Source organism: Acanthopagrus latus, chromosome 7 (assembly GCF_904848185.1).
Source record: "Acanthopagrus latus isolate v.2019 chromosome 7, fAcaLat1.1, whole genome shotgun sequence".
In the NCBI taxonomy this organism is placed as follows: Eukaryota; Metazoa; Chordata; class Actinopteri; order Spariformes; family Sparidae; genus Acanthopagrus; species Acanthopagrus latus.
The window spans coordinates 18,736,628-18,760,553 of record NC_051045.1 but is presented as its reverse complement, the minus strand read 5'-3'; the positions used below and the strand labels follow the sequence as shown (position 1 = coordinate 18,760,553).

General features: G+C 43.4%; 2 protein-coding genes across 2 annotated transcripts; one reads left to right on the top strand and one right to left on the bottom strand.

Moving 5' to 3' along the window:
- The first annotated feature begins 469 nt into the window (after positions 1 to 469).
- On the top strand, positions 470 to 17,738 carry rimkla (ribosomal modification protein rimK-like family member A). Its single transcript, XM_037104361.1, has 6 exons — positions 470 to 1,290; positions 8,162 to 8,392; positions 10,425 to 10,511; positions 12,396 to 12,599; positions 13,516 to 14,032; positions 16,975 to 17,738. Exons 1-6 carry the CDS (start codon positions 1,128 to 1,130, stop codon positions 17,069 to 17,071), a joined length of 1,299 nt encoding a protein of 432 aa, XP_036960256.1. The 5' UTR covers positions 470 to 1,127; the 3' UTR covers positions 17,072 to 17,738.
- An 8-nt stretch (positions 17,739 to 17,746) lies between these two features.
- zmynd12 (zinc finger, MYND-type containing 12) lies at positions 17,747 to 23,822 on the bottom strand. The gene is made up of 8 exons (XM_037104351.1): positions 23,683 to 23,822; positions 21,826 to 21,955; positions 21,109 to 21,280; positions 20,853 to 21,022; positions 20,560 to 20,682; positions 20,368 to 20,461; positions 19,583 to 19,728; positions 17,747 to 18,087 (listed from the first exon to the last, which is right to left on the bottom strand). The coding sequence occupies exons 1-8, from the start codon at positions 23,820 to 23,822 to the stop codon at positions 17,956 to 17,958; spliced, it is 1,107 nt and encodes a 368-aa protein (XP_036960246.1). The 3' UTR covers positions 17,747 to 17,955.
- Between the last annotated feature and the right edge of the window lie 104 nt (positions 23,823 to 23,926).

Genomic DNA, 23,926 nt, shown 5'->3' with positions numbered 1-23,926 from the left:
TCGCGCTATTATCACGTGGAAGTGTCCCCCTGCTCAGCAGACACGGCGATCGCCGGATGGCACAATTTAACGGCAGCCACGGTGTTAATGGGAGTTCCTCTTAAAACAGACGCCTCTATTGTGTAGAGAGATTATAGAGCGGGAGAAAAAAACGCCAAGAAGGGCAGTGTCTTTGGTCTGTGATGACCTTATTTCATCTCCTGCCACTTCGGCATGGAGACAGCACTGTCGATATCCGCCAAACCCCCTCGCACCGTCTGGTCTGAACCGGTTCGGGAGAGTGCGCGGTCTCGTGCGCACTGCAGACACCACGCACCACCCTCGTTCTGCTTAGGCGTCCCCTCATTGGTCAAGGCTGGCCGCGGCTCGCCCACACCGCCCGCGTTCTGTTTGGACGACGAGACGGCGGACGTGTCCTGATTGGTCAGCGCCCCTCCAAACCTTCTATTTTGGGGCGGCCCCGTCGACTGAGCACGGGCACGCGGACAAGTGGAGTTGTAAACGAAGCGCGTGCACTTTTCAGCACCAGCACCGTGTGGATAGCAGCCAAACGGAGCAGAGAGGGCTGTCGTTAGTTCATTGTGACAAACCGACGAGCTTGCGGTTTGCAACGCCATACAACCGCTGCGATCGCGGGAAAACTTTATTGGTAGTTTTGAGTCGGCCGGTGGAGGATATAAAGCGGCACAGCCCGAGCTTTGTTCGCTCCGGCGGGCAAATAGTGCCACGAGCTGCCTCTCGCCTGAAAGAGACAAGTTTCTGCGGGTAAATATACCGTTATTTTTGGCTCCCTTGTGTCGAAACCGCGCGGTCTGGTTCTTGCTAACTGCGCCCTCGGAGGACTAGATGGCTGCAAATGAAGGGAAACAAAGGTGATAAAGAAGATCATTCCTCCTCGCTGTTACGTTAAGGTCCAGACAACGGTTGACCCGTGGTGCTGTTTTTAGCCACAGCACAGCCTGCTCCTACCGTTAGCCACCGAGGTCTCCATTGTGTGAGCATCTCCGTGCTAATACACTGCCGCCCGACCCCCGGCTCACTCGCTGCCACAACACACCTTCTGCCTCCCGCAGTTTTCTGACGGATTCCCCCCCCCCCCTAACTTTTTGAGTCCGCTCATCCGAAACATGTGTTCACGGGTTTGGTTCGTGACCGACCGGCGTATCAGCCAGGAATACCCTCAACTTCAGATCCTCCGGGCGCTGAAGGAGCGCTGCGCCGACGAGGATGTGGAATTCCGCTCTCTTCTCATGGATCAAATCGTGCTTACCATCAGCGAGGGACAATTAGGCAAGTATAAAACAATCACTCAAAGCAGCCGGTGTTTGATCGTGTGGTGTGTTAAGTGACCAATGCAGTGAAACTTGGATTATTCGGGATGAATAGTGAATAGCAGGTGGTCATTGTTTGGGGGGGCTGCACTGCCGTAAAGCAAGTCGAGGGCTAGCCCGGTGTGCCTGCTAGCAAAGGAAGGGAAGTGTACCACAGCCGTGACCGCCTAACCCACTTTCCAGCTAGACTGCCTCTAGATCGAGGGGGGGCGAAAATGCTTGGTTTCCTTTCACTGATAGCCCAACAGTGTCGTTTATTGAAAGGTTTAATTAAACACCAGGGCATTGGGGCATCGTTTTTCTAATGCTGCAGCATCCGCACCAAATCACAGGCATTCGATTGCAAACTGAACTGATGAAATTTAACTGCACATTGCGTCGCTCGAAGGTTGCTAGTTGTTGGTTTTATGATATTCTCCCACATGTTAGCCCGAGTTTTTCAGGCAGGAAAGGCAGATTGCCCCAAAAAAACAAAAAAAAAAACAAAAACAAAACAGGACAACAAGACACGTAAACGTACAGAAAGAGTCCCAAGTGCATAGGTCGAGTTTGATCCTCTTGATATTTTAACACCTTGAAGGATTTCATGTTCATTAGATGTAACCAGCAACTAGAGTTATATCTTAACATTGATACCAGCAGCCCCCAAAAACTAAATATTTAGGTTAGATTGAATTGATATGCATCTGTGTCATCACCAACAAGTTCTATTTAATGTTATTACATGATTAATTATATAAAAGATCACTGATTATCAAAACTAAAAAAACAAGTAATCGTGTTTGTTGTTGTTATTTTGGAACTGCTTTGTCCAGAACACATTGTTTGTGCTCTGCTTGTTCTGAAATGACAACATTTTACAGTCTTGACTCAGGAGGCCTTGATGAAGTGATTGTAACAGGAGGAGCTCTCAGCAAACAGGCACACATGGAATTCGTCAAGGCGGTGTGATGTGGGGCCGTGTCACCAGATGAGAGGCGTGTAGGTCTCAATTAACACTTAAGGGGTGTAGGCTGCCGTTGGCACAAGCTCAATAGTTTGGAGAGGATGTGGGATGAATAGGGGTGCGATTGGTCCCTCACAGACTACATACTGTTACATCAGGCCTACTGTACAGCTCAGTCATGGCAAACCTTTATACTCAACATGGGGGTTCAAATGCCAGCAAAGGAGTATTCAAATTACTTGTATTCCACATACACATGTACAACAAAAGGAATATTGGTGAATGTACACAAATCCTAGAATAGCTACCTACCACGTGAAAAGTACATTAAAATGCAGTTTTGGCTAGATAAATTTAATTCAAACAATAAACAAATCTGTAGATATCATAAAATACTGAATACATCTAGGAGACACCCTCCAGATGAGTGTGTATTGTCCAACAGGGACAGGAAGTTGGGCAGCTGTCTAGACTTGTATCTTAACAGGATACACATAACTGGAGCAGGGGCAGTTAGCATTACATGTAATCTATGCTGGCCCCAAGTCTACATACAGTAAACGTCTTCTGAGCCTTGGCTTGACATCACAGATTAACAGCCAGTGGACAGATTGGACATGCTGTAGGCTTGCTACACTGGAAGCTGTTGAGTTCAGACTCTGGCTGGTGGTCATGAGGTGCATACCTGTCCCATGCACCTAGCACTGCATGCAGCACTTACATGCATATGAATAACACTTCAGGCTACATAAACTGTAGAATTGGTAGCTTGATTGCATCATCTGTTCGACTCTTCATGTGGATTTGTATGAGTGCACTTTACCAGAGCCAACAAAACATGTTAAGACAGTTCTGTGAATTTGAGATTACCACAAGGTGATGCCACTACGTGTCCACTGAGACATGATCAGGGAGTGCTTACAGTCGTCATTGTTTCTGCATTGGAGACAGGAGATCATCATTCAGTCAATAACACCTTTGCGGTCACTCACCACTTCTCTTTCCTCTATGACCTCTTTAGGATAATTTATTATTAATAAACAAGCTATTTAAAAAAACATGTTAAAGGAAACATTCGGTGCCATAATGAATACATGTGCATTTGGAAACACATAAAAAGGCAACTCTGTTACCAGGACTAATTCAAAGATAAGCTTTCCACTGGTGGTAGATGCTACATTAACAACCTAAACCACAATTTATTATTGACCGTGTTGAATTTGTTAAGGTAATCCTAAATCTGATAACACCTTTACAGCTTGCCATTTCAAAGGTGTGTGACGCTCTTGGCTCACGTGTGTGTTCACAAGTGAAGTTGGACCTTCACATTTCACTCTATAGTTAATAGGTTCAATGTGGCCCTAGGAGAAGAGATGAGTACATGCACATGTGCACGCACACATGCTTTAATGACCATGATGGCCTCTCACATAAGACAGCCAAACCCAGCATTCAGCTAGAGGCATTTCACGCCCCATGATGTCTGCTGCGAGACGTTTAAACAGAGACAGGATATGAAGTGATGTTTGATCATGTGATCCTTGTGCCTGCCAGTGGGCACACTTTTACCCCAAACATGATAAATGCAACACTCCTATGTCAGTGAACAGGATTATGGAACATTAATTTACCCCCAGACATGTGAGTGTTCATCAGCATGAAAGCACATAGGGTTGAGATACTGTAGCTTTTAATGCTGATCCATTTTCAGTTAATTAGTATAGTTGCTCCATTTTATGACTATGTGATGAGTGTGTAACATAGCTTTTAATTTGATTAACATCCACATTGCAGTACTAACCTATGCCACTGCTGCTGTTACGTACCCCGTACTTTAGGGTTTTTGTTGCGAAATGTATAAAAAAAGTTACATTTTATAACTGCTTAAGAAATACAGTATGTTAAGTTGTATGATAATACAATATCTACACAGTGTTTTGGGGACCTGATTACATGCCATAGCTTGCACAGCGTCTCAATTATCACAAGCAGCCTGCACAGGTATATTTGCATTTTATTGGTGTTGCAAAAAAGGCCTTCAATACTTGTTGCTTGCGTGTCTGTGTCTGTGTGTGTGTGTGTGTGTGTGTGTGTGTGTGTGTGTGTGTGTGTGTGTGTGTGTGTGTATAACTATATTAACCATACATAACAATATTACATCTTATTTTACCCTGCACCACACATAGTAATGTACATATTGTTTGCTCTGATGTACATATTCAACGCAAGGCACCCCAGTTTATTGGCACACACTTAATTGTAAGTAGTATAACTAGTTGTGCCAACAGGCAGAGAGCTAATACTTAAATTCGGAGCAGCACTGACCAACACACCCTGAAATCCCTGTATCTGTTTTTCTTGTTACACAAAATAAATATACACCTTACAAGATGATACAGGTAGTTGACAGGAGCTCACACCCAAAATATCTTGACTTGCCATACTGGCGGATATCGATGAATCATTTAGAAATATCACAGAAACTTTCCATCAACTATTTCCTAGCCAGCATAATGTCAAAAACATAAAAATAGCCATTGAATAAGGCTTGGCAAGATAGCCTGTAGAGTCACTAATACCCAAGTACTTCCCCCTCCAGTCCCTGCAACAAAACTGATACTAACAAGCCACATCACAATATGTATTCATAGTAACATCAATTATTGTATGCATAAAAGTATTTTGTATCCAGTATATACATATTAATTAATATTACAGTGTATGTTGGAGTCATTTTTGATAGTGCTGTGCATACAGATATCTAGTTAAAGTTATTATCTCCCTGACAATGTGAAAAAATAGCAAATTTAACATTATGATGCCTATATACTGTGTTTCAGAGATACCTACTGAAGGTTGCATGCTGACCAGCTAGCTCGGCCTGTCCCGGTCCAAAGTCCCGGCACTAGCAGTGTGAACAACTTCACTCCCCTGGTTCTTGAACTCCTAGTCTAAATTGCTAGATGCACAGCTAACTGAGCTAACCTGCTAAAGGCAGGTACAGTAAACAGCACATATTGTTTAATTTGGTCATATGTCATCCCCTATTTTTTTGCAGTATGAATTTGACAGATGGCCAGTTCTTACCCATTGCACCTTTCAAATAAACAAACTTATATTCACACGTGAACTGTGATGGTGAATAAAAAACATATCTTCAAAATCTTCATGAACATGTTCATGGTTTCCAGAGCTATATCAGTTTAGATTACATAATTGAGTGTCATCATATTAAAGCTTCATCTTATGACCATGCAAACAGCTGAGCAAACACATTAAACAGCCACTAAAGAATTCCAAGATTAAATAGTTAACGACCACAAAATACTTTGTCCTTTTTTGTGTGGTGTAGGCATGGGAAGTATTTCTGTATTACTAGTGACTGTATTTCAGATTTCTACTGTAAATGTCAGAGTAGCTATCAGCTAATTCAGTGACGATATGCAGGTTTTCATTGACTGTGTGCTGGATGACGAAAACATTTATTTTTTGTTTGGCCTCTCAGTAGGCCCACTCTACATGATTTGTGTGTCACTGATGACAGATATGTAAATAGTCCACCGAAGACCATGGTGAACCAGACGAAACAGTGGGCGAACCGGCTGCCCCAATCAGGCTAATTTAGACAGGATACCCCCTGACCCAGACTGAGACTGCATTCCGGACTGGCAGGACCCAGCAACCAAACATTGGCACAGCGTTTGTCGGCATCGCCTGCTTTGTGACGTTGCAGCGGTATGCACAGAATGCCTGTTATGCTTGTTAGCTTTGTCCAGCCGATTGAAAATGGGACGCGCATGTACAGTCCATTGAACCATAAAAATATTACACACTGTCGTAGAGATGTGTTGTTACCATAAACGGGTCCCACCCACACTAAATGTAGACACGGTCACAATACAGAACCCATGTTGCCTTTGTTACACACCAAAATAACTAGGAGGTTTTCTAAATGTTTTTGCAGTGGTCACATGACGGGCAGCGCTGTGCACACTTGCACAAATGAATAGCACTGATTCATCTGGCTCATTGGTCTCTGTTTGGTTCCCCTGGAGATGGAGACGAGCACCATGAACAGTGAATACTGTCTGTCAAAAAGCATGAGACCACATCCCCTGACACTTCCCACTGTAACACCACTCTCACTGCTTTCTTGCTGCACAATCAGGGCAGTGTGCGAGAGTGTTCAATAGGGCTGGAGAGACAGTGAATCTTCCTACTTCTACACTGAGATTGTGAGCAGGAGGAGGAGAAAATAGGAGGGGTGGCAGCCTTTTCATGGCTTCAAACCCCTTTTTTCCACATGCCTCCATTTCTCCCTCCCCTCCCTCCAGTCCTCTATGTTGAGGCTACAAGACATCCTCGACCTTGTCTGTCAGCTGCTGTCTCTTATGTACCCCCATCTACGTGTCTGTCCACAGAATGACCCTAAAGACAAGTGTTGGTCCCACCCAGAGTGTGCGCTTGTTGTACTGTGCATCAGCCGGCACACCAAAAGCTAGCTGTCTGATGTTATTATGTATGCAGCAACCATCTAGCTTATCGTGACCCCTCATGATGTCAGCCAGTGGCGCTGTCACTATTGTGAGCCTGCAGATTCTAAGATGGCTGAAAATCAGGTCATGGTGGAGGTGAAGTGCTGTGCCAGTGACAAATGGGTGTCTGCAGGTCTTATATGTGCTCATATATGAGCACACGCACACTGAGTTTTTTCTAAAATTTTTCACCCAATCTGTTCTTTCTGATGAGCTGTTGGGTCCCATCGCCTGCTCAAAAATCTCACATTCTGTCTCTGTTTCCCTTTCTCATCCAGGGTGACAAAGTAGTCACCAGTAAAATGCTGCCAAATCTTTTGGTGAATTTGCCATCTGTGTTTAGCAACTCTCAAGCCAATATCAAACTCTTATTCCAGATAGCTGTTATTGGACTGAGGAGTAGAAAAGTTACAGTATACTAAGTCATGCCGGCTTCATACTACACAAGCTTCTCTTTGTCAAGTCTCCCCTGTTTTCCATGGCTTGTACGTGCTGTGCTGAATTGAAATGGCTGATCAGTGACCTATTCAGATGTGTTCAGTTAGCCTGTTGTATTTCCCTCGCTCACATTTACATGATAAAAGTGGTGTCAGGCTGAGACTTTGAAAAGAGATGTCAGTTTGAATTTCTATAAAACAAAACATTTTTTTTAAATGAGATAACTAGATTACAATCATTGTGCACTGTGACAGAATCACAACATTTTTACTATTTAAGGGGACAATGACTTGAAACAAGCAAATATTTCATTGGACACAATACAGTGTTTTTAATTGTGCTTTTCTCCCTCATGTGTGTTCGTGTGTGATTAAATTCAATTATGCTCCCTTGGGGTTTCAGACAGCACTCCCTACCCCACTGCCCTACATTGAGACAAAGTAGTGTATCAGCAAGAATATCCCTTCCTTAGCCAAAGGAGAAGACAGTATTGGTCCAAAAGACAGACGAGCTGGCAGCACTGCAGGGGAGTACTGTATAGGGATATGGGCAGCATGTAAATAAAGCAGGTTCCAAATTCATGGCTTAACAGCACCAGCCGAGGAGCTGGCTGCCTCTGCCTGGTCTTGTAACCCAGCCAACTCTCGGTCAGAGCTGGTGCAGTGTCCACAAACAGCCTCCATAAGACGAGTCATCTTTTCCAGCAGTAAAGGAAATCTCACCAAATACTTTGACAATTTTTCCAGCTACTTGAAATATGACTTTTTAGGGTGTAATGGTAGCAATCAAGAATGACAAAAGGATTTTTTAGGATGTCTTCACAGGCTGACAAATGATTTTTGTTTGGTGATGACCGTCTTGTTTCTTCTCTTTGTTTTCCAATCATGCCCCCTCACAACATCACCCTCCAGGTCTGCGAGTGGAGCAGGAATTGGTGACATCTTATCCACAGGTGGTGGTGGTACGGGTGCCCACGCCCTGGGTGCAGTCAGACAGTGACATCACTGTGCTGCGCCACCTCGAGAAGATGGGCTGTCGGCTGATCAACCGGCCCCAGGCCATACTCAACTGTGTCAACAAGTTCTGGACCTTTCAGGAGCTGGCTGGTCACGGGGTGCCTCTTCCTGACACCTTCTCCTACGGTAAATCAATACCTGATGTTCACCTTTTACAGTGTGTTGTGGTAGCACTAAAAGCTGCAAAATTGATTGTCAGCTATTAAGTGAATTGCATTTATTGTTTTTGGAAACACTTATCAACATTTCTCACCATTTTTAAACATCATAAACCAAGAGTGACAATAAACATTAGTTGTAGCCCTTTTAGCACCGTCTTGCTGTAACTAAGACGTCTGAAGCTGTGTGTTTCTCCATGACTTTAACCAGCAAGTCAATTAATGAGTGAGACAGCTTTATTAATGTATCTGCTTCCAAGTCTGTGGACAAGTACCATCCTTGTGTTGGATGATGCCACTGTACTGTTCCTCATGGAGGGCTCTGAGCAGACTGTAATTCTCAGAGCAGAGTACATAATGGAAGTGTTACACACAAATGCGCCATTAAGAAAACACCCTCTCTCTAATAGACTTGTCCATCACAGCACTCGCCGGACAATTTCTTCTTTGGAGGTCCTACAGAACAAGTCAACCTAGATTGTTAATCTAGATCGTTTCTTAATGAATTGCTTCCATTATGCTTAATGTTTACTAAAACTTTTACAGGCGCTCTTGCTGCATAGGTGTGCATGTGAGCACAACAGAAACTAGGTGGGAATATTATCTTTAAGTGTGTATAAACACATTATATAGGAATATAACTGCATCATCTACAATCAAATGGATATTGGAATAAACACCAGCACTGCTGTGTCAGGTGACATTACAGTCACATTAGTTGCATCAGAGGCTTTAGTCAACGTGTGTCTGTATCACAGAATAATAAATCATCAGTCAGCAGATCACTAGTCCACTGCGGTTACTCAAACAGCACAGAAAAAAAAATCCCATTTACATACCAGGTCAAATCCTCATAGCTGTCCACTTAACCACATATATTTATCATTTTTACAATTTCTCAAACAGCAGTGTTTTTTTTTAACTGTTGATGAAGGCAGGACACATGTTGATACATCTCTCACAAAACATGCCAAGCTGCTGTTTTTATTTGTTGTAGTTAATTGTAGTCAAAGACGAAACAGAGGCTGACAAACAACGCTGCGCATTTCTTCCTGTTTTCCAAAAAATCGACAGTGCTGTGGTGTTTGTGAGAGCAGAAAGAGAAGGATACAGACAGAGGGAAAGAAAGAAAGAAAGAAAGAAAGAAAGAAGAGAGAGAGGAGGGGGTGTTTGGCCTACATTCCATTCGTCTCTCTGCACAGTAGGCCAGGCGATGCATGCAGAGCGGCTGGAGAGCTTATGTAACACAACCCCCAACCACCACCCCCACCCCCTCCCAACGCCCCACCCCATGCCCTCCTCCTGATTTTTCAAAATAAAAGATGCCTCCCTCCTGTTCTCAACCTCAGCAGCTGATGACGTGGTTGGACCCACATTTGCAGTCCACTCTCTCTCCCTCGACCTCTGTTCTTTCTCCATCTCACTGAAATCACATGTGAATCGTTGCATCTGGAAAAACTGTGTGACACTGAGCTCACATCTGTTCCCTTGACTCAATGCCAGATAAGACCAGACAGAAACACAAAGATGGAGAGGGAGACAGAGACGGAGAAGTGGAAATGGAGAGAGAGAGGGGAAAGAAGTTATTAACACCTCCCATTTTCTCAATCTTTTCTGACACATTTTTCAATCACTTCTCAAGCCAAAGCAGAGAGAGCTGAAGCTCAGCTGTCGCTACAAGCTGCCAGCTCCTGAATCAATGTCAGATATGGTCAGCTGCTTCACATTAATGCCTCCTTCACTGACTGCTCAGTTCCAATCTCATGAATCAAGCAGAAAAAGAAGTAAAAGCTCAGGACAACACTCCCGCTGCCTCGCTGTTTTGAGTCACTTCTGTTGCCATAGCGACGGGCTTCATCCCCCTCCCCCACCCTGTTCAGTTGGCTGTCATGTGTGAACATTGCTATCAAAACAAGGACACATTTTAAAATATATTTTACACCTCTCTCTGTGTGTTTCTCTCTGTTTGCTCTGTTTTTGTGTTCATGGGCGTTTCCCAGGAGGGCACGACAACTTCCGTAAGATGATCGATGAGGCAGAGCCACTGGGCTACCCAGTGGTGGTGAAGAATGCTCGTGGCCACAGAGGTAAGACCCACAGTCAACTGCCCTTCCTTTCGTAGGTGTCAAAAAAAAGAAAAAGTCCTGTCTTCCTAGTAGTGGCAGTTCCTAAACTCTTAGCTGGTCTTATATCTTAAGCGATCCTAACTAGCACTCGTCCTGCCATGCCTTTATCTACATTTAGAATGTACAGGAGACTGCCTGTACCCATGACAACAGCTGGCTCACGTTACTTGTGTCTGGCTAGCTAGCTTCCTATAATGGACATGAATAAACAGGCATTAGATTTTAGCTTCGATGACTATGAGGTATTAATTGTGTCAGGAAATTACAGCTAACAGGCTAACATCAGTGTTAGCTTCTCAGACAGACTAACAACAGTGATAGCTTCTCCACAGTTTGTTCATGTTGCTCTCTATCTTCATTGTTTTTTCCATACAAACCAAACAACAGTTTGTGGCAGATACTCTCAATTTAGGACAGGGTCCATGACATTCCCACTTCGATTTTTTTTCCTCACTTCCTCACAGGACAGTTCTGACGGATTCCTATCCCAATATCAGAGAGGATTGTTTCCTAAATGTATTCAGCAAACATGTTTGTGTAATACCAAAAATCTTTAACATCATCCTAAAGCTAGACAGGGTAGGGTTTCAGACACATGAAGTTTCCATAAAAAGCTCCCAGCTCTGTTCATTACACCACGCCTGAAGGATCTGTACACTGCAGGCCCCTAACAGCAGCTCAGTCCATCCTTATATGAAATTCATTGACAGAGTGTTAAATGATTAGGACCGTGGTGCTGCAACAAACACAGAACAGAAGCTTGTAGTGCCTCTTGCAGTATGGCAGCTAGATCAGTTTACAAATTGACCCTTGTCTCCTCATTTTGCCAGAATTCACACAGGACTTGTGTGGGAAGTTTGAGCCTTTTCCTTAATGTTGTGCTTCCAGTGCCTGCTGACCCATTAGCCCTTTCCCATTCATATTTATCGACACTTGGCTGGGTCTGCCATTGTGTGAAGGAATAACAATGAACCTTGGCTAGCCTGGGCTGCCATCTCAGTGCATTGTTAGGGAAAGCAGCTGTTGGTCAGCCTCTAACTTCACCCTGTTTATGGAGTTCGGCAACTCAGTGGTTGCTTTCCTCTCCTCTGCAGTTGACCGTTGACATTGGCTCAAGTCCAACCTGCCTTCCGTTTCATGATTCATGAAGGCCTGTAAGCAAATATAGAGTTCAAAATAAAAAATCTTAAGAATTGTTGGTGTTAATAGGTCTATACAAGATAACAAATTTGATCAAATTTAATCTGCCCTTGGCTAGTTCTTGGGAAATATTCTAATTCTCACTATAGCATTTGCCTTTGTGTGCAAACAATATTTTAGTACCATCATCACACAGTAGTCACATGTCTCACCGAGTCACAGGATCATAATTCCTTGTTTGTCTTGTTTTTGGCTTGACTTTTGACTGTCCATCTTCACATCCTTATGATTTTACCAAGTGTTCGCCTTGTCATCTTGTTTAGATTGTCACTTAGACACAATGTGCACATACACACACAGAGCACATGATTTTCCCTGGTGCTGGGAACAGGGGTCAGAGTGCGTGACAACCTGGAGACAGAGCCAAAAGGTGCTAATTAAAACAGGCGTCTTCTATCCTCTGTGAGAAGCATTTCTGTGGCTGCTAAGAGGAGTGTCCCATCCGTTATATGAGAAATGGGAACTGACATGAGACTTGGTCAGCAGAAGCAGCTTCTTGTCAGCTAAACTGTGGAAGTTATCCAACCTCAGCTGCTATTACCAGACCCTGCACATTTTATTTCCATGTTTCTATAAAAAAGAAAGAAAAGAAGAAATCCAGACAGCCTGATAACTAGCTCACCTTTCCTTTCTTCCCTTGTTCAGGCAAGGCTGTGTTCCTGGCACGGGACAAACACCACCTGACGGATCTGTGCCACCTGATCCGCCACGATACCCCCTACCTGTTCCAGGAGTACGTCAAGGAATCGCATGGCCGCGATGTGCGGGTGGTCCTGGTGGGCGGCCGCGTCATTGGCTCAATGCTACGCTGCTCCACTGATGGTCGCATGCAGAGCAACTGCTCCTTGGGTAGGCAGACCCAAGAGAGTCAAAGATGACACACTGAATTCCACACTGTAACACACATAATACAGTAGCGAACTCACTGCCCCTTCCACTCATCACAGTCTGTTACCAACAATGGCAGCACTGGAACAGATCGTCTAAAGTTTGCACCAGTCTGTTTTTAGGTGTGGTCAATTTTAATTTACTGATTATATGGATGATACTAAATCTGGAGTTGCCTTGAGTCTTGTAATGTTTTATTTTAAGTTGTGTGGTTAAATGGTCCCACTGTTCTTGTAGAACCAAAGCTGTTGTCGTCGTTGATACGATTAGTTTCAGGAAGCTTCTTTTCAAACAAAGTACAAGTAAAAGACAGGTGTTCATTTTTAATTAAGACCATTAGAAAACAAATTAACTACTGCTCTGTGTGCCACATTTAAATCACTGTTTCACTGGATCTCTCTGATCATTCCTGTATGTGAGGAGAATATTTCTAAAAGCACGTTTCTAAATGTTTGATCAATACTCCATCTGCTGAGTAAACCACTTTGGGGAAAGAGTGCCAGATCAACAAGCTCATCCACAATCTGCCCCAGAGACATCAGCAGTCCAGCTGATGAGACTGATCTTCAATGTCAGAGCATGAACAGTTTTGGTCTAGTGGGGCTGTAATGTGCTGTGACATATTCAGGACATCAGTCATCAGATTATTCTGCGTTTATGTAACAGATCATGTTGACAGTTCCGCTGACTCTAGATAGATTGGCTGTGCTATTTGATTCATGACTTCACATAACAAAATTAGCCTAATTTTTTTTTTTTAATTCCTTGATCGTCCAGATATTTTTTTTTTTTGAAGATTACTCTTGATTCTTAATAGAAAACTTGATGGAATAACAGATAAGGGTATTAACCAACTTAATGTCTCTCTGATTGTTAGGTGGTGTGGGCATGATGTGCCCACTGAGTGAGCAGGGCAAGCAGCTGGCCATAGAGGTGTCTAACATCCTGGGCATGGATGTGTGCGGCATCGACCTCCTGCAGCTCAACGATGGCTCGTTCGTGGTCTGCGAGGCTAATGCCAACGTAGGCTTCATTGCATTCGACCAGGCCTGTGGCATCGATGTGGCGGGCATTGTCGCCGACTATGCTCTGTCCATGCTGCCGAGCCGCCTCACCCGTAAGATGTCCCTGCTGTCCGTCGTGTCGAGCACCAGCGAGACCAGCAGTGAGCCTGAGGTGTGCAGCGTGCCCACCGGTGGTGGCTCACTTCCCGAGGCCGTCTGCAACATGAGCATGGGTTCTACTTCCAGCGAGAGCGACCCAGAGCTGGCCGAGCCCTCTCAGTCCTCGCCGCGCCAGTCCACAGCCCCCAACCTGCCTGATCTGCCTGACCTCCCTGATCCGGCCTACAACTTCAACACCCTCCTTGCCAATGAGATCAAGTTATTGACTGAGTGAGATTCAAGCAGCTTCATGCACTCGCAAATTCATAACACGCACATACACATCTGCACGCATGGCAACAGACATTCCTTTTAAAACACATATCAATCCAAAAAATCATTCAAACACAGGATGTTAAATGCAAAACTAGAACAGAGAAACGGTACACACATGCAGAAACAGAAACACCAAAACTCCCCTAAAAGAAAACAAAGATCTGAGGCTGCTCCCCTGACTCTCCTCGCTTTGCACCTCTACCCCACGAGATCCAAACTTAGCTTACACTACAGCAATGTGCAGAGAGTGGGATGTAACACATATGATAACTGCCAAATTGACCTCTCCTTGTTTCAGTTTTTGCAAAATAGTGAGGGTGAAGGTGTTTTTTGGGGTGGGTGTGAGATTCTCAGAGAGGCATACACCTGCCGTATTTTTATCTTTACAACACAATATCTTTATTGAAAGAGAATCTGCAATATGTTGTCATAAAGAAGGGGTTTCCTGCTGAGACTGTAGTCAGGGTTGGTGGATTGGAGGAGAAATGAAGTGTTGTGTTTTTTGTTTTTTTTGCAAGTGATTAGCTCCTTGTGATAGGAAAACATCCTCATGCTCGACACATTGTAGTGTCAGCTCCAATGTAGCAATGAAGTGCACCAGTCAGAGACGGAACAGGATTTGCATCAACTGGAGAAAAATAAAGGAATTTCATGTTAAATTTACTGCTATTGATAATTTTCACTAAAAGACAACATGTCATATGTTGTAAATCCACCTAAACAGACTGTATACACAATGTTTTTTAACTCTGATAATTAAACTGATTTTAAAATGAAGCTGTAGCCGCGACATTGACAGTGACCATGACTACATACCATTACCACCTGTCAGGTGAGAACACGGTGTCCGTATATGAAAACCTCACTGTTCACTGTGAATGAAGCAGGCTCGCAAATCTGCCCTAACGTGTATGGTTGTAGAAAAGATGGCATTTCTGTTAAAGAGTCACAACCTGGAGTAGGAACATGAATTGAGTGCCATTACTATTTTTAATTCTACATTCCTTGACAGCTTGTTTGGTTAGCCTTACCAGCAGCAGCATCGCTCTTCTGCTTTTTATAATTCATCAATTGTCTAGCACTTTATGAAAAAACAGATGCATTTTCTTTTTCTTGCTCAGATGAAACACGAGACAGCGTGTGAACAAAATATACCTCAAAACAGTGACTTCTCACTGCCATAGGATGAAGTAGATATTCAAACATACAATACATATCAGCCAGGATCCTTGTGGTTTTCAAATGGGCCTGATAAACCAGGTGTTCCTTCCCTTCTATGTCTAAGAGCTAAAAAGTAGTTTGTGTATTATTTTCTATTTCTTTCCTTTTTCTTTCTTTTTTTTTATTTTTTTTTTTAGCTTTTTTGTAAATATTTAGGTAGTGAATTAGCTTCAGTGCATACTAGCATCAAGCTGTTGAAACTGGAACGGCTGAAATTACTGCCAACGTTAAAATCTTCATAAGCTATTGTGGACAAATATGTTTGTACATACCTGCAATATTGAAAGGTTGAAACTAAAATTTGGTGCTAACATTTCTAGATTTGGTTAGATGTGATTTCTCAGTCATATGATTTGTAGATTTTACCTTTTTATTGTTTTCACCTTTTTTGGGGGGGTATAAAAAACAGGTATCCTAACCCACAAAATATGTTGGCATGATGTACAAATAAATAATTAAAACTATATTTTTGCAGTCTCTTTGAATAGAATGTTACTTTTTATTTCCTTAGAGAAGAAAGTTAAAAAAAAAAAAAAATCCAGGGATTTCAGCAGCCAAGAGCTTTTGCTTATGGTTTTTTGTTCCTGTCACTTTACCTCCAGTACACCTTCTGAGATATCAACATACAGGTTCATTAAGAATCATTTACAGCTCCGATCAAAAAGCACAAATGTAAACCCTAAGTTGTTCCACATAGTGACGTTCGTGTTTCTGTTGAAAACAACTCAGGGAAGCAGCCTGGATCTCATCCCTGAACCCCTCCCCCCTCCCCCACCAAGGCACGACATATCCATCTGAGCGAAAGACATGTCAAAAACACAACACATATATAGCGGCAGACAAAAAGTTACACAAACAACAACGAAAAAAAGGTTGTAAACTACAGTATAAGACAATGTGGTGTATACCATGGTTAACATGCACTTTTTTTCCTTGCTTGTTTTATATTGGTCCTTGTTTTCTTCCTAATTTATGGTATTTTTAAAGAGAAAAAAGTGGTTTGTGTGCACTAATATTGTCTTAATAAAGTGAGACCGCTGTGAAGCTTGATTTTATTTCCCTTTCTTGTGGGCCGAATTTACTGTCTGGAATCCGAGGGGCCTGCTCGAGGGTGCCAAACCTAAACCCACCAGACAACAGGAAAGGCAGCTTTTGTTTAAAGTCTGCTGTCAAGTGATCACGGTGGCTCCACTGAGAGGACAACAACATTTACACTACTGTGATGTTGTCCGGTATCTATATAATGAAAGTATCTGACAAACAAACTGTGAAATCCGCTGATGTCGGCTCTCCTGACATGCAAGGGCCTCATCATTAGCAAGTCACATCCCAGTCCCAGCTATCTCTAGTCGTCGTCCCCGTTTTTGTCTTTGTATTGAAGCCTGTGTCATTTGACATTGTGTACATCAGTCTAAATCAAAGATCACATATCTTTTAAAGACATCACAAAGCCAGCCATAGGAAAGACTGAAATGTTCATTTATCTCTTACAGCCCATTATTTAAATCTGTATTTTCTACATATGCAGACAGCGCACATCTAGCCATCAAAGGTTAATTTAACTGTGCCCTAACAACTCTGAAAATGCCTTCTCATTGTCTGGTTTCCTTTGGGAGAACTGATCTGAGTCAAGGTTCCAGTTCAGGTGGGTTTCATTTTGCTTTGTCTTTTTATAGATCAAAGAGGATAAAAGGTATGGGAGCTACTGAAAGAAATGGATGCAACATGCTAGTGACGCAAGGAAGGAAGAAATGTGTGTCAATCATGAAATGATGGAAAGTGTATTGGTCCGTGTGGTGCTCGGCAGGCCTGGAACAAACATGTAGGGACCTCTGGACTAGTCACTGTGTACACAACAGAGCACAAGGTTACTATTTAAATCCAAACTGCTGCTAATGTATATTTGGCTCAAAAATTTTAAAAAGGGAATATACGGAAATCCAAGTGTTTCCATGTTTTGCTGCCTCTCAACACATAAAAATGAATCTGAATGCCAAAAAACAAACTCTTTGTTGTACAGTATAATTCAGTACTAATAACACTAGTAGTGAGATGATTTTAAAAGTGATTCTTTGTTTTGATATAATGAATAACTGTTTCAGAATTGTATATAATATGTAGGATTTCACTGCGACTGTCAGGTTCATTTTATGTCGATGTGTTTTAAAACAAGCCTGAGGTTTGCGTAAAGGTTTACAGCATACTTGGATTGACGAAGAGGTTCTGGACTGCTGGCTATGAGAAAAGCAGAAACATTGCATAGAAATAAATAAGGGTTTTTAGCAAACGCCCTCACCACGATTCCTTTCTGTATCATTATGACAGTGTTCCAAACTGAATCCCCAAATCATGTAATTCACAAATGTGCAAAATGATGTAAATATATATCCCTCTCTTTTTTTTTAGATTAAAATAAAGATGAGTCATTATTCAAAACCAATGAACATGTCCCCTCTTTCTTTTACTGCTTTTATTAAACATTTCCATATAAACATTTGTTTCGTGTGCTCAGAGTACAGCATTACATCAGTTCACAACATCTCTAAACTGTACCTGTAAAAAATGTTTAATTGCGCCCAGCTCAGTGGTTTCTACATTGACACTGGAAGAAACCATTGTGGGTTAAATCAGCAGCCCTTATGGAACAGGTACGCCGACTAGTCCAAACCGGGACGTGGTTCTGTCTGCAGACCCTGCACCAGCTGCAGCAGGCCCTGGATGGGCTCCGTCAGGTCATGATTTGGTATCAGCTGGCTGGCCTGCAGGGCCTCGCTGCAAAATCCCAGTGCCTGGCAAACAAACGCAAACGGAAACAAACACAGCAGCTGCAGCTGTTAGACTCTCCTGAGAGAGTAAAGCTGACTTATATAATAATATCAGGGAAAATTGGACTGCAACCCGGTCAGCTTGGCTTAACCCACTTTACCTTCCCACCACCTGATCTGCTAGGCTGCAATGATTGTCCTTTATCATTTGGAATCGAGGGAAAATAGGGATAAAACCACGAATGCTAACCCAGTAATGGAAACATGCCAACCTCAATGTGGATTTCATTGAAGTTTGCAGTGGCGTCCATGGAATTCCTTTGGTTTCTTCGGTTTTGTAAACAGCTGGGAATGTGCAGTGTATGTGTGTTACTCAGGCGGTTCGGTGTGTTATCTACCCACAGCTATCTGCGGTGATTACAAGGCTGATACAGTAAGCTGTGGGATATTTGGTCCATCCGTGCAACAACACATTGAATCACAGGCAAAAAAAAAAAAAAAAAGTAATTTAACCACAATTCCCTCAAAGTAACTTCCTAATGACAACAATCGTACGTACTTACAGTTATGTACTTTGCAGAAATACAGCCCTGGCACTTGCAACCCACAATATATCGATGACGTGGACAAGAACTAGTGCAACTTCAACCACAATAAGAGAAAAGTGGTCATCAAAACTCCACGTCTATTTTTTTTCCAATACTTTGCAGTTCAATAAATATAAGAGAAAAGAGACAGCTGGTCTGAACAAGTACACTTGTGGTTGGGTGGCACAGTGTGAGTAAATCATCTTTCGACTGGAGCACACTGACCCACACATACGCCCATGTCAGGCAGCCTCCACCCAGCAGAAAGAATCCCTCTAACTTAGAGGACACAGAGCTTCTTTCAGAACTGACCCTACACACATATGTCCATGTGGAAATGGGCAAACAAAAACTCGATTTCACAGTGGAGATCAAAGATTCTCCTCAATCATCTAGAACAGCTCTAAGGCTAGTTAAATTAGGCAGACTTTCTGATGCAGCTGTTGGTCAGGTCGTCTTTCATCCAGAGACCAGTATTGTGAAATGTATTTGTGTGACTGTTTGGCTCTTGTTATGTGTTTACTGTTTGCTAGGACGAGGCGACGCGTGCTTAGCCACAAGATCTCATCCGACCCACTGAACTTAGACCCTGACAAGGTGTTAAGTCTGCGGCAGTCACGACACTGGCGCGTGACTTCCTGTACAGACAGTGTGGAACAGACAAATTCACAACATCATCACTGTCTCGTCCCCCTCAGCTGGCTTGACATACTGTAGAGGTCTGCTCATCCGGCCTCCAGTGGTATTAAAGAGAGACTGGAATCTGGAGATCAGAGAGCCGAGACGGTCGCGTGAACTCGAGCTAATTCAAACCTCATCTTTACGGCTTTTCCAATTAGAGATAATCCCTTGTTGACGGTCTTCTAGAGGGGATGATGGGGAAATGTGTCACTATGTCAGACTGAATCTTTAATGCCTGGTGGTCACCTCACCTTGAGATAGTCTCCTCCGAGGAAACACAGCATGGCCAGGCAGTGGGCCACCAGTGCAATCTGAGCAGAGTCTTTTCCTGAGCGATTCTGCTCAAACTCCAACATGGTTCGTAACATCTCATCCACCTCGACTCGCTGTGCATTGTCTGAATGAAAGTCAGAGATTGAGACAGATGAATGAATGAAATGAATGTCGTTTAGCTTTAACGGTATATTACCGTGGGTATAAATACACTTAAAGATGGAAGAGAAAAAAACCCCACAGTACTTATGCATTTGATATAGACCAACACAAACCAGATCTTCTGTCTAGTTGGTGTAAGCGTCTTTCCCTTCCACACCCACTTCCGGTAAACATCACGAAAGCCTGGAGAAATTGCATTGCAGCTAACAGGCTTAGCATCATATGTAGGCCAGCAGCTGCGATAGGGGGTAGCGGTGCGGATGTTGCACAGCCAGAGATGTGTCAGCACTGGTCTCTAGTCAGCCCTAAGCATGGTCGCGTAAATCTGGGCTTTAGCCTTCGGATTGCACAGCAATGCAGCCCAGCTAAATATAGTACTGTTGACCTTATTTCTTCGGTGATACGACAACGGATCCCTCTACTGTTCAGCGGGAGGAGCAAAGGATGGATTTGTGATGTCATTGTCTGATTTCACAGTTTAAATAGTATGGTAGAACTGGATAGTTTGATGAAGCCTAAATGTATGGTTTTATATGGTTTATTCTGATTTATATGGTTCTATATCACACTAACTGTGCATATTTAGTGTGATAACGCATACCACAGGAGGGTTCAAACGACACGGCAGGATTCTGCACATTTTGCATGTGGGTCTCAAGGAGTTTGGTCAGATGATAGTGCCAAGTACGTGCCACCTACAAATGCACAGAGGACACACCATGAAACGCATAAACCAAAATAAAACTAGTCAAATTGTCATAACATTTTCCTATCTCATCTTGTTAAATTTTACCTCAGAGTACAAGGAACAAGCAACAGGCACCTTCCCCTGTTTGGCAAACACATCAGCCATGAGATAGTAGCCACCACAGGTGACAGTGCTGTCCAGACCATACGCCTCGCTGGCAAAGTATATCTACAAAAACATCAGAGAAAAGGTCAATCCATACTTTAAAAATATACATAAATTATCCTTGAAAATATTCAAGTGTAAAGTGCAGAAACAGAGTCGTGGTTTTCCTCATAATTAGACACTTCATGTACTGGTGCCATTTCTTGTATGTGTACTAATAATGACACACACACATCATTTGCAAAGTTAAGCAGAGCTGCCTCCAGGTTTCCAGTTGCTGTGTGGAGGCGGCCCAGACTCCTGTGCAGCCGATGGTGGACTGCGTGACCACATTCTGGGCTCTTCAACACCACCCATTCTGCCTGGGATAGGAGCTCCGCCACCATGGTTAGATTACCCAAACCTGGAAAACACAAGTGCATCAAACATCTAGGAAAGAGACAGGAGGACGGTTTGGGCTGAGATACCATTTTTTTCCCCTTTGCTCACCCGTGTTGGCCTCGGCCAGCAGCAGGTAGGCAGGGACCAGATGGACAGAACGGGGGCCGTGGACGTCTATGGAGCAGCGAAGGCAGAACTGGGCGGCAGGCAGAGCCTCCTGGTGTTTCCCCGCAGACAGCTTGCTCTGAGCCACAAGCTTGCAAATCTCAATCAGCTCTGCCTAGGTGAATAAACCAAACCCACTGAACAAGTCAGATTGCTTTTACCTGACATTAATTCATAATATAGAGGACTTAACCCCTCTTATTCATAGACAATATTCAGTATTAGCCTCTGTATCACTGTAACACTGTGATACACTATTCCTGTAACACTCCATGTAAAGAAATCCCTCTCTATTTCTTCTAAAACAACAGCCCAGTTGTTCCTCTCCCACCTTCTACTCTTAATGTGCTTCGTTTTTAGACAGTGCATTCTACCACTTCATTGTGTGCTCCAGGTTTGGATTTGGCAACTTAAGTCATATGAAATTAGGATAGCTAAATCTAAAAAACCTGCAAGCTAAACACTAGACCATTTGAAAAGACGTGATAAATAGATTACCGAGAAGAACATTCAAAACCTCTCACAGCCATGGGATATGGTTTATGTAAAATGCATGTTCATCTTTGCATTTGCCTCGACAGTGAGAGATGTAAACTATACTCGAAGTCGACGCCGACACTGCGCTCCCATGTGGTCCCAATGCACCACATACATGCTCACCTTTTTGAGCTTCATTTCAATGCGACCCGCCTCCTGGAGACTAGAGAGTGTTTGGGTGCGTATGGGAACGAGCAATGGACAGATTCGCTCGTGGATCCCCACCCAGTCAGCCTGCTGGTGCTCTGCATGACTGAGGAATTTTAAAAAAAGAAAAAAATGGGAAAAAAAGACTGTTATATTGCTAAACTGACTCCCTCTATCAGTTTCCTCTCTCCCTTCGGCCACCCTCGATCCACAGATTCCCCAAGACTTTTTGTGAAACTTCCGGTTTTCATGCGTATGAGATTGCCCCTCTGGCTACTATGTGGCTGATTTTGGCTCAGGAATCAGGCTGTTGATCAAAACACTTCTTTCCCTGCTCTGACCTGCAGCTCACGCTGTAAGAGCAGAACTGCAGCAGCGCTGCAGAGATGTGTTAATAGTGTGGATCTGGCTGACTTAAAATCAGGAAATGTTTCTTCACAGCATATCAGCGGTTTTGAAGTGCTAACATTTCTAAAGCAGAGCTTCTATCCCATTTAGAAAATATCATCCGAGTGCACAGAGGGCATACCAAATTGTATGCCATTACATAACTGGTCTGTAATTTAGTTCCTCTGGCTCTCCTCTCCTGCACACTTCTGTGGAAACTGTCTTAGTTTTTCCCTGTGTTATTTCTTTTTTTCATGTGTGTTCCCTCCAGTGTATTTGTGCTTCTTGAGACAGAAGAAGCGAGCAGGCAGTGATCTGGCCACGTCGCATCAGTAGCACTGACATAGCTTGTATGTATGTATGTGTGTGTGTGTATGTGTGTGTGCGTGCGTGTGTGCGTGATAGACGCACACAAATCATGGGGTCTTGTCAGGACACTGGGCCACTGCACATTCTTGTCTCTGCAGAGCTTCCTTTATGTAATGCTCCTCAATTTGCCTGATAATAAGCAGTAACCGCACACATATTTCTGGATCCTAGCAGTTTGCCAGCAGATTAATAATATGATATGGCTTATTACACCTTCAGCAAACCACTTCGCCCTTAACGTAACAGGTTTATAGGGCTTGTTTCCAAACAAAGAAGGCCACTCCGAAGTCATAAAAGGCATGTTGTGGTGATAAACAACAAAAAATATCTCAACTCTGAACTGGAAACATGTATAATCTACTGTATCTGCTTCTCTTTCCCCTCTATCCCTGTTTCCGGGGTACAGTTGAATGAGACTGTGGGCTGGAATTCTTCATCTAATTCAAGAAATGTGCTTGACTTGTGTTTCATTTTTACAGGCTGAGAGGGAAGCAAGCACAATAAGCTCCCTTTAAGAGACTGGTTTTAGTGGCTCATCCCCGTAAATCCCTGCAGGGAGGGATGTCACCACATGCTCTTCTTCACTCCCCACACTGTGCCAAGGAGGATTTCACCCAGCAGCACCATCTTATGATCTGTTATTGAGTCTGCGGAGATGTCCAACAACGCCAGGGGGGTAATGCTGGCTCACATTTAAAAATAAAATAAAAAATAGCCCTGCTATAATGCTCAAAAAACGGACAGAAAGCACAAAAGTCACATGAACTAAAATAATCGTTGTGGTAATTTCATTTCCAGCTGTTCCTTTCCCCCCCAGACGACACAGTCACATGACGTGCCGACGTGTGCTGTGATTTATGCTGTGAGGAAAATGTATCAAACACTGCCACCTACCGTCCAAACGGCGCACACGTTTCGAGTAGGCCTACACACAGGACAAACACACCACTGCCGTGTGGTATTAGGAGACTTGCTGCTTTCAAGAACAATTAGTCCAGCAGCCATTAGCGGCCCTGACGTCTCGTGATAAAACAGCTAAGCTAACGAGTGCGCTAAGCTAGGCTAAGTCAGCCTTACCAGTAAAAGGTGACCCGACACTCGGTGCACTGCAGGTGGGCTTCTCTCTGACAAAGTTCACACAACTTCGTCGTTCCTTTGGGTAAGGCAAGAGGAACTACCTCGGATGTTGCGCCCACAATTCGGGGTTTAGCCTCCATTATAACAAGAAAGTCCGTGTGGAACGGTGAAACACACGACAACTGGCTTGGCTGTCCAACAAGAAATGTGCTAATGAAGCTAACATGCGCTGATGAGAAACCAT